Genomic DNA, 11,286 nt, shown 5'->3' on the forward strand with positions numbered 1-11,286 from the left:
TTGTATTGTTAGTGGGTTATAGAAAGGACATGTTGCAAGTATAGCACATGAGCTACCTGTATAAATTGTCTATTTGAAATTCACATTATTTAATTGTCATCTCGGTAAGTGACAACTATTCAGTCAAGGATTAAAATTCTGTCCTTCTCAGTCACACATAAACTTCATGTAAATATGCTTCATCCCGGTTAGAGAATTTGAGCTGTAGGCAGAGGCTGAACAGGCTGGAACTGTTTTCCCTGGAGAGTGACCTTATAGAAGTTTATAAAATCATAAGGCGCATAGAGAAGTGGTGGAGTCCGGTACAATTATAACATTTAAAAGGCATCTGAGTGAGTATAATTAGTAAGCCTTAAAACTGGTCCTTAAATACTTAGACTAAATGTAATGTTGAATTATAGAACACAAGAAAATAAACAGGGCAGGCAGGGAGGCATCAGGCCACAAAAAGGGGAACCTAGGATGTGCAGAAGATAAAAAAACATCTGTTCTCACCAAGTGATAACAGGATGCTCTAAAGCAATTAAGAACATTTGCCTCAACATCAATGAATCTGTGTAAAAAAGACACAGTGGTAACATTCACAGTTGTTAACGTATTAATTTAATGACAGTGTTTGATTGTGATCTCGGAAACTTTGTATCATCTCAGAAGCATGTCAAAAGCCTTGTAATAAACGGTCAGGTGCTAACAATTATAATGGATTCTTATTACCCGTGTGTGTGCGCGCGTGTAAGAGAGAAAGATGCATATTTTGAATTTATTTGCATTTTGGGTCTTTATGATGATTTTGAGTAGCCATCGCTGATTATGAAATGCCAACTCTAAAATGTAATATTGATGAAGCTTTAACTTACTTGGTGTTCCTACACACCACGAATGCCCCACTGTCAGTTCTAACTTGTCAGATCTTCTGTCTTCTTTGAATCACAACCCTAGAAAGAATGTTTAATTTGAGACTAATAAACCATTTAAAATTTAACATTTCTGCCTCAGATACAGAATGATTTTGTGTTTAAGGTAAAAAACAGGAGTCTGCTCCTAGTTTAAAAATTATTCTAAACCTAACATTGAAGAGATTCTGACACAATCTGTCAGGAAACCATTTTATGGTCAAAGTTTGCCCTCCTCACTAAGATGCCATTTTGTAAAACAATGATATCCGAGATGCAAGCTGTGCAAGGTTACCTTATGACTTCTTACACTTAGTTTAGACTGATACCTCTTTATGACAGGGACCTACCTCACCAACAGGCACTGACTGGGCTGGATGTGTTTTTCCCACCTGATGGATGGCTAAGGGCCTACAGGAGTGACCAGTTAAGCGCACACAGACCTATTTATTAACTTATCTTCCTTACGAATTGTTGCCTTTCCACTGGAGGACACAATTGTAAGGCACACAATTTATAGCAACATTTTACAGTGTGTTGTAAATTGGCATATACAGAGAATACAGGGGGCTAACACCTTCAACATACTGTCCAGTTATCACCCATTGTTACAGCAAACCTGAGAATGCAAATTTTAAAAACGGTTGTGTGATTTACACATGAAAGAAGTGAAACTGTCATGGTATTCGAACAAATAAAAGACTCAGACAATCAAGGTATTTTTCAATGTATAATTTCAGTTTCATCACACTAAATTTTTGCTATAAATTCTGTGCTTTACAATTGTGTCCTCCACAACCACCTGATGAAGGAGCAGCGCTCTGAAAGCTTGTGTGCTTCCAATTAAACCTGTTCGACTATAACCTGATGTTGAGATTTTTAATTTGAGAAAAAAGGTTCAGTCCCAGATACAGTTGGGGCTGGAGTGAGCTGGAGGCGGAGCTAGATGATCAAATCCATTTCCCTGCTCTGTCTGTCACTCAGTTTCCTCTCCGGACCCGCCTCTCACTCAGCTCTCTCAGTCAGGTCGGGCCGGGCTGTATAAAAAAAGGGGAGGCTGGTTATTTCACATTTATCGCGACTTTAAAATTATTTGAATTGCAAAAAATGTACTAATGCCGTGTTCTGCAGAGAGTATTCACAGTGGATCCGCTTTGTTGCTGTTTACGTTAGCATGTATTCCTAGAGTGTCGATTCCTGAAGAAGGGCCTGTGCCCGAAACGTCGAATCTCCTGTTCCCTGGATGCTGCCTGACCTGCTGTGCTGTTCCAGCAATAAAGTTTCAACTTTGATCTCCAGCATCTGCAGACCTCACTTTCTCCTAGAGTGTCGATTTGGTCAACCGAGACTGTACTGTAATCTGGTTATTCCATGTAAAGAATCGCTTCGTCACTTTTGAGATGCAGAAACATTTGGCCATTCTGCCCATCCAGTTTATTCTGCCATTCGATCCTGGTCGATGTTTCTCAAACTTATTCTTGTGCCTGCAGCAAGTTTTACAGAGGAGAATAAATGAGCACGTACACGTTGATTGCTTTTTCGATTACGAAATTAAAGTTCAGACAATTTCACTTCACCCCATTCACGCCTTTACAGCTGAAAATGCCTCACTGGTGTTCAATCTGTTTTCTCTCTCTCTCCCCAGAGGCAGGGGATAAAAGACTGAATATGAACCGAGAGAGAATAAAGCGCAGAGTCAGGGATTGTTTCTTACTGTATCCTGCAGCGACTGACCCGTTACTGCACTGGGTCAACCCAGCTCTTCCTACTGCACTTAAAAGAAATGTGAATCTAATGTGAGGTCAAACCCGATCGCGGACGTTCGTGCCGCCAGTCTATAACTGAATGGTCACTCAGGCAGTGACCATTCAATAAGAAATCCTGTAGTTCAGGACACTCAAAATGCAATTGTATGATAAATTCTTCCTGATAACCGACAGCAACAGTATCCAGTTAAATGGAGCGTGGAATTCATTGATGTCCGGTACAAAGGTTCTCCACATTAAAAGGGAAATAATCAATCCGACAGAGTTTAGCTCCTTTCACAGATGTTGTGAGTGGCCCTTAAAAGAGCCTTTGGGTTGTCAGATTCAAGAACACTATCTTCACTTTTTAGCAGATCCCGCAGCAGCGGATTTCTTGGGCAGCAGCACGGCCTGGATATTAGGCAGCACCCCGCCCTGAGCGATGGTCACCCCTCCCAGCAGCTTGTTGAGCTCCTCGTCGTTGCGCACGGCCAGCTGCAGGTGCCTGGGGATGATGCGGGTCTTCTTGTTGTCCCGGGCCGCGTTGCCGGCCAGCTCCAGGATTTCAGCCGTCAGATACTCCAGCACCGCAGCCAGATAGACCGGCGCTCCGGCACCCACACGCTCAGCATAGTTACCCTTTCTCAGGAGCCTGTGAACACGGCCCACCGGGAACTGCAGGCCAGCCCGGGACGACCGAGACTTCGCCTTGGTGCGAGCTTTTCCACCGCCCTTTCCTCTTCCAGACATTGTCACAATCTCTCAAACACTTTGACAGAGAATGCTGCACTCCGCCCACATCGCGGTCTCTTATACCTTCGGGAGGAATGGTGGGGCGGCCGTTTCTGATTGGTCCCATTGTCCAGCCTCTCCTAATGTTCCAATTCCCAATCAGATATCTGCCTCATTCCCCAATCCGGAGAGGGCCCGGGGAGGAGGGCGGAAAGTCCCGGCGCCAAATCATCAACCGCCTTCTTTCCAATTTGAAAAGCCCGCCAGTTTCCAAACAAAGCAGTATGTTTTACACTGAAAAAAAGTAAAAAAACTGAAATTAAAAAAATACTCGTTAATTTACTTTTAGTGTACAAACGTACACGTCACACGATCTTACTTTCCCTCATTTCTCCCCCCCCCCCCCCTGTATCTGTCCCTTTTTGATCGAGTGTAGGTTATTTTCTAACCCTTAAGAGGCTGAAACAAAACTGGCCAAACACTGCAGTTTGATAAAGCAGCACACAACATTCTTCCGGCTCAGTATCAATGGCGAACACAGTGTTTAGACGATATTTTAAAGTTGGTCTCCCTTATCGGTCTCGATCAGATTCAGCAAAAATCACATTTCAGCCCGGCAGCTGTTTTGGTTTTCTCTCGGTTCACTTTCTGCTGTCGGTGAGAGGCTGTCAAAGTGCATTCTGAAAAGTCGGATTAAAAACCGCGCATTGTCAATGTAAAAAAAGACGAAAACACATCAATCCGTGGGACTGAAGGCGGTGGGCATTTCCATTTGGTCTGCCAGGATGAAAATAAGTTTTCACATTCCACCAAGACTTTTAACAACTTGAACAAGTACGATGAAAAGACTCATTTTTTTTCATCTGCTCTCTCTCTACAGACAGGGAAGGGCTTGGTCATGTAGTCGTTCCCCTCGCCTCGTCAATTTGCAACGCATTTATAAAATTAAATATAGTATGTGACTAAAAATACCTGGCCAACAATCACATGCAGACCAGAACAAATCAATCTTTAAAATGACTTACCGGTGCTTAATCTGCTGTCTCTCCACTGACATAGAAAGGGGCAGTTTGTGATGTATTCTTACCTCACCCCTTCATTCCGTTATCTCTCAAAATTGCAAACCAATTATAAAAGCGAATGTAGTACGAAAAGCTAAAATACCTTATCAACAGGCAAACTAAAACAAAATTCTTAAAATGGTTCAGCTGTCTCAAGGTGGTTGTGGGTGGCTCTTATAAGAGCCTTTGGGTTGTGGATGTGTGTTTCAGTGTAATGCAGTCCTTCACTTGGAGCTGGTGTACTTGGTCACCGCCTTTGTACCCTCCGACACGGCGTGCTTGGCCAGCTCCCCGGGCAGCAGCAGCCGCACGGCGGTCTGGATCTCCCGGGAGCTGATGGTGCTGCGCTTGTTGTAATGGGCCAGGCGGGAAGCCTCCCCCGCGATGCGCTCGAAAATATCGCTGACGAACGAGTTCATGATGCTCATGGCCTTGGAGGAGATGCCGGTGTCGGGGTGAACCTGCTTCATCACTTTGTAGATGTAGATGTAGAAACTTTCTTTCCTGGTCCGCTTCCTCTTCTTACCGCCCTTCGCTGGTGCCTTCTTGATGATTTTCTTCGCGCCCTTCTTGGAAGTTTGCTGGGCTTTCTTCTCATCAGCCATAGCGCCGCTCACTCTCAGACACAGAATAAGGGAAAACGGGCTCGGAGCTCCCATTTTATAGACCGACGGCGTCATCAATGCTAATAAAGGATGGGGTAAAGCCTGGTTCCTGATTGGGTAGTTTACACGGAACCATTCCCAAACACTCCGTCTCTGTGCTTGGTTAGAGTGGAACGCAATGTGATTGTCAGAATCTGCAATGAAATGTGAAGTGGATGGTGATTCTGTTCCTGTCAGTCTGACTGAGGGAGATTTATTTTGTGCCTGTCACACAAAGTGACTGTGGTATTGGCTCTGTTTCCTTTTGCTCGTTGTTGTGATGATGTGAGAGTGGAAGGGTGTGTTTCTAGCTCCGCATGTCTGTTTCTGGTCCTCCCTCTGGGCTGGAATTAACACTGAGCTTGCCACTTTTCTCAGTGGTTCGCACTGCTGCCTCACAGCGCCAGGGACCCTGCTTCGATTCCAGTTTCGGGCGACTGTCTGTGGGGACTTTGCACATTCTCCCCTTGTCTGAGCGGGTTTCCTCCGGGTGCTCAGTTTCCCTCTCTCAATTCAAAGACATACAGGAAGGTGAATTGGCCATGCTGACTGCCCATAATGTTCTGGGATGTGTAGGTTAGCTGCATTAATCAGGGGTAAATGCAGAATAATGGGGAATGGGTCTGGGTGGATTACTCTTCGGAGGGTCGGTGCTTTGGGCCAAAGTGCCTAATTCTACACTGTAGGGATTCTAAGACTGTGAGTGTTTTCTAGGTTTGGGGTTGATGGAACTCGTTTTCAACTGCACGGAGTTGGAGAGAGATGAAAAAAAGTCCCTGTATAAAACGTTTTTTTTTGAGTCACGGGTTGAAAATCTCTGTCTTGACATGGGATTGATATATTTCTGAGAACTTGATTGCTAACTGTGGGCCCGGAGACCGTTCTTTAACTATGTGCTTTGCAAGTAACTGCAGTGCATCAGAACCACGTTGCTGCAGTTTTTATTTAGGAGCATTGAACTTTCACGCAGGGATTTAGAGCATTTCTCAGTCTCATACGAATGGCTGTTATCCAGCAACCGTTAGCATGTTATATATGTGTCACTTTAACTTTGTAGCTATCGAGTCCTTATTTAGACATTTGGCATGAATTCAACACCTGTCCATTGAGACTCTGGTCCTCTGTGTAATCGTCAATTAGTGTTACTTCAAAACAGGTTTTATTCTGTATCCACCAAACACTGATGGAAGCTGTAAAACTTTACACCATTTGCCTGCCACTTGGAAATGTTCCTCCAATCTGTGTCTATCCATTTCTGGGAGGTAAAGCATTTTTGTTTACTCTATTTCACAGTCTTTACAGGTCAAACCTTCTGAAGTGTAACTTGTTTTTACGCTGGAGGTGTCAGTCATTAACATAAGAATGTTCCTCATTTAGTACCTACAATTCTGAGTATGACCAAACTCCACTTTGGACAGTCTCAGGCAGGACTCCCTCCCCTCCAAATCATATCCTTTGAATATCAGCTTCTGCGCATTGACAGTAAGTTTGTATTTATAACTGCAGCATTTGGTAAGGAACAATATGTTGTACAATGCAGAAATTGGCAATAACAATGTTACTGCTGATGTTACACTGTTCATGTCAGTTTCTCACCAGTGAATAGTTGCATTGTATCCTAACAATTCATTGTTTTGCAGCTGACTCCATATTTCATTCTGTAACTGCCAGTTTGTTGTTTCTAATCTTGTTTTTACTCAGTTTCTGTCAATCACTGGCATGTGAGAGAGCAACTATTTCAACATTTCTAACTTTCAGATGAAATGAATTTTTTTAGTCCATCCCTGTTATGTTACGGTGACTTGTAATTGAATCTGTCAGTATGTGATCTGTGAGCACACACAGTAAGTTAGAGATAAAGTGAAAGGTGAATGATGCCTCTCATTTCTATCATGCAATTGCAGGGTATATACACTACAGTTATTAATTTCTTTCAGACTTGTGTCAGTTTAAATGTCTCAAAATAAGGCAATAAGAAAAATGAGAAGCCAGTGACACTTTTATCTGCCTGTGTGTACTCAGCTCTGAGAATGTGTGTTATCAAAATGTACCTGTCAGTTTTTTTAAATGCATGAGAACTTTGTCTTAAATCTATACCTGTCAGTTTCTCCAATATGAATATTTGAGTGCAGTTTTCAATCCATACCTGACAGTTTCAACTACATGAATGGATGAGTGCATTTGTAAGTATCTGTACCTTTCAGTGTGTGCTCTGTGAATAAGTGAGTGTACTTATAATATTTGGCTCTGTTTAAGATGACACTTTCCAGAAACTGCAGGAGCTCTTTTTACTTCAAGTCTCTGTTGCTCAACATGAATAAGATTTTATCTATTGCCATCCATGTCAGGGTAGCATCATGGCACACTGGTGCCAGGGACCCAATTTCAATTCCAGCCTTGGCTCATTGTGTGCAAATTGCACACAGACATGTTCCCCATGTCTGCATTGGTTTTGTTACGACATGGGGTAAACCTCTTTATTAATTTAAAACCAGCAACACACAAAATATTTATCTCATGCAGTAATCTGTGAAAATTTGATAGGCCTAGAACTAGTTGAAGAAATAAAGCTGTTAATCTTTACTTTAAGTATAACAGAGAGTGATTAACTAACAACTGGGTGGGATGTGCTTTGGCGAGTTGTTGGAGGCTGATGGGCCGAATTACCTCTATGTGCACTGGAGAAATTCTATGTACTCGAAATGAAAGTGAGACTTTTTAGACCATTGTCAGTCTCTGACACTCTAAAGCAGTTTGGATAATTTCCACAACGTTTATTCGATGGTAAGTTTATGTTTGTAAGGTATTTTCTGGATTGGTCAGTCTCTGGTCTGAATGTGTACTTTGAATTTATTGTTCACACTTATAACAAGACCAGTAATGAGAGTTATTTCATTCTGTGTCCAATAATCTCTCGGTATCTGTTTAAATGTGTACCTTTTCATGTCAACGTTCGATTTCCTTTTGCACCGTTTCAAATCAAAGTATGTATTCAGTCATTTTGTCTGAGATTTGTTCTGTTTCCTCCTTGTGGAAATAAATTAAATTACTATATTTGCTTCAATCTGGCACTTGGCCTGCTATTTAATTCCTCCAGTTTGGACAGAAAGAATTGATACACGAACTACATACAGTCAGGGAGTCAGACAGCATGTTTAAGCCATGGTGAGATAATCGAATGAATAATTAGTCTGGATTTTTATTTACTTCTTTCCCTCTTAAGTGGAATACATTGTGAACATGCAATAGGTTCAGTATTTTCTAATAAACAAGTAGAATTTACTTTTTGACCAAGTTGATAACATGCATTTAAAATCTATAGGAAGTTCACTTGTACACAGGGGCTGACACATTCTCACACTGTCCTGGACTACTTGTTTAATGAAATGCTCGCTCTCCCAACTGCGATACCTTTGAGGTCGTGACTTTTCCATTTTTGCCAATAGACCTATTAACCTGACAGTATTTCTGTACTTTGCAAGTTATTCTGTACCCACTGTGTATTGGCATCATCTCACTCTTTGTTATGTCCAGAAATTATAATTTTCCTTCAAGTCCTTCCTTACATGAATAAGGTCAATAACTGGTGCAGTCTGCAACTGTTTGTTCTTCTGAGAGCTCAGAACTCATCTTGTTTCTTCCATTCACTTACACGGTTTGTGGACTTGGGAAGTACTCTCTACCCGTCAGTCTGTGCTATTCAATGGGACTGTTGATACAGTTTATTGACCTTCAAAACCCTGCTCAGATGTGACAGACTATGATCAGATTAGAGCCATGTTGCCTAGTGAAAAACTTGGAAACTAAAATTTAATGTTGACGACTTGGGCTGTTGTGTACATGCACTGATTTTATGTATAAAAAAGATTTTTGAAAGAAACAGTTGTTATGATACAGGAAGGATGCCCACACTTGATTGATCTTGCTTCAATTTTCCTGTATTGTGGTACTGAGCAGTTTAAATGCTTGCTGTTAAGTGGACAGCCAGCTATCAAAGGACAGAGTTTTCAGTTCATGTTTCCTAAAGTGAATAAGAAGGATCTTATTTTCTTTGACTGTTTGCGCCTGTAGAATTCACAGGCAAGTGAAACCCCAACACATTGTCACAGAACGGATCTGTGCTGTTCTTCAGAGTCAAGGAGGTAAAGGCAATTGACCATTGCAACTCTGATAGTGCAGAGTCTAACTGGGAGTAGTGATATCAAGGTCTGGCCTTCAGAGAGTCACACAGTTATACAGCACTGAAACAGATCCTTTGGTCCAAGCTGTTAGTGCTGACCAAGCTGTTAGAATCTGACCTCATTCCATTTAAGTTAAAAATCTCTCAACACTAGGTTGTAGTACAACAGGTTTATGTGGAAGCACTAGTTTTCAGAGCGATGAAGGAGCAGTGCACTGAAAGCTGGTGCTTCCAAATAAATCTGCTGTACAAGAAACTGGTGTTGTGTGATTCTTAACTTTGTCCACCCCAGTCCAACACCAGCACCTCCACATCATGGCTCGTCACATTTGCCAGCATTTGGCACATATCCCTCTAAACTGTTCCTATTCTTGTATATATCCAAGGTGCCTATAAAAGTTTGTAATTGTACCCACCACCTCCACTTCCTCTGGTAGCTCATTCCATACAAGCACCACCCTCTGTGATAAAGTAACCCCACAGTGTCTTTTAAAATCTTTTTTCCACAATTCAAACCTGTGCTGTCTATTTTTGCACTCACCCGCATTCAGAAAAAAGACCTTGGCTATTCACCCTAATAACTTTTCTCAACCTGTACAAAGGTCACACCTCATTCTCCGACAGTCCAGGGAACAAAGCAACAGCCTGTTCAGCCTCACCCCTATCTGAAAACCTCCAGTCCTAGCAACAAAACATCCTGATGAGAGTAGTGCAGTTGACGAGGTATACATGGACTTCTGTAAGGCCTTTGTTGGAGCATAACCCCCGACTGGGGATGAAAGACTCAGCAGGCAGGCAGGATTCAGGCAAATGGTTGGTATTTATTCAATCAGAAACTAGTTAATGCAGGGAGAGGCCCAAATGATCTTCCCCTGAGACTGGCCTCAGAATAGAGGTCCATGACGCACTCTGATTTTACAATAAAAAGCAGTACTTTTATAAACTTTCTGTTAGTAATCACATTGTATGTAATTGTCATGATCCTCCCCCTTACTTTGGTTAGGTGTCTCATAGAATAGAGTATACAATGATTGGCACTTCTATGGACAGCCCCAGGATTCACTGATCTCTTAGAGTTTAGTGGACATTGTAATCTCTTGGCAAAAGTGAGGACTGCAGTTGCTGGAAACCAGAGTTTAGATTAGTGTGGTGCTGGAAAAGCACAGCCGGTCAGGCAGCATCCGAGGAGCAGGAAAATCGACGTTTCGGGCAAAAGCCCTTCATCAGGAATAGAGGCAGGAAGCCTCCAGGGTGGAGAGATAAATGGGAATAAATGAAGATAAATGTAATCTCTAGGCCTTGTGATCTTTCTGTGCATCCTAATCATTCACATTCCAAAGTTATTTGCCGAACACCTTCTGGTTTCTCTGAGGCTAGCTTGTCTCTAGGGACAGCTTGAATGCTGTTAGTCACTGTATTCCATGTTATCAAATTCAATTGCTCCTCTTATATTCCCAACTTCCCGAATTATATCTGAAGAAATAAACAAAGGACAGCCTGTTTTGACTTAATTGCTATCAACTTGTAATTTTAATTTCTGTTATAAAATCTTAGTTACAAAACTAAGATTTGCCCCCAACTGTTAGCACTTTGTGATTAATGGGCTGTGAGCAATCTATTTTGTTCTGGGTGTAAAAGAAGGTGTTACCTAAAGCTAACTTTAGGTGTTACCTAAAGTTACCTATACCTAAACCTTCACTTCCAGGTATAAAATGCTTCTTTTCCCCTTTATGCTTTGGTATTATGCACCTATTTGTTATGTTGAAAACTACTCTTTATGACAATCTTTTTCTTAATATTCTAACATATTTCAAGAAACTGAGTACTATAAGATAACTTTAGCTGTTGCACCGTCAGCTGTTTAGAGCATTAATGGGCTGTAACTAGCACCTGGTGTCTGTTCAGTAACTGGGACAATTACCCTTTCATTTAATGTGGCTGGAGTTACTCATTTACCGGAACTTCGGTCTTCTTGTCCTTTTTACAGTCCTTGCAGTGGCTTGTTCAATGGTATCATTATGCCCCACTGCA

The 11,286-nt window shown here is 41.9% G+C and overlaps 2 protein-coding genes across 2 annotated transcripts; both read right to left on the reverse strand.

The window, feature by feature from the left end:
* Nucleotides 1-1,519: 1,519 nt before the first annotated feature.
* LOC122544578 (histone H2A-like) lies at nucleotides 1,520-3,388 on the reverse strand. The gene has a single exon (XM_043683895.2). The coding sequence runs from the start codon at nucleotides 3,386-3,388 to the stop codon at nucleotides 2,999-3,001; it is 390 nt and encodes a 129-aa protein (XP_043539830.2). The 3' UTR covers nucleotides 1,520-2,998.
* Nucleotides 3,389-4,496: 1,108 nt separating this feature from the next.
* On the reverse strand, nucleotides 4,497-5,126 carry LOC122544586 (histone H2B 1/2-like). The gene has a single exon (XM_043683905.2). The coding sequence runs from the start codon at nucleotides 5,109-5,111 to the stop codon at nucleotides 4,656-4,658; it is 456 nt and encodes a 151-aa protein (XP_043539840.2). The 5' UTR covers nucleotides 5,112-5,126; the 3' UTR covers nucleotides 4,497-4,655.
* Between the last annotated feature and the right edge of the window lie 6,160 nt (nucleotides 5,127-11,286).

This window comes from Chiloscyllium plagiosum, unplaced genomic scaffold (assembly GCF_037043375.1).
Source record: "Chiloscyllium plagiosum isolate Xiang-an unplaced genomic scaffold, Cpla_swu_hap1 HiC_scaffold_49, whole genome shotgun sequence".
NCBI classification, from domain to species: domain Eukaryota; kingdom Metazoa; phylum Chordata; class Chondrichthyes; order Orectolobiformes; family Hemiscylliidae; genus Chiloscyllium; species Chiloscyllium plagiosum.

Coding starts and splice junctions, on each gene's coding strand:
- LOC122544578 (XM_043683895.2), bottom strand. CDS start 3,388: ATGTCTGGAAGAGGAAAGGGCGGTGGAAAAGCTCGCACCAAGGCGAAG.
- LOC122544586 (XM_043683905.2), bottom strand. CDS start 5,111: ATGACGCCGTCGGTCTATAAAATGGGAGCTCCGAGCCCGTTTTCCCTT.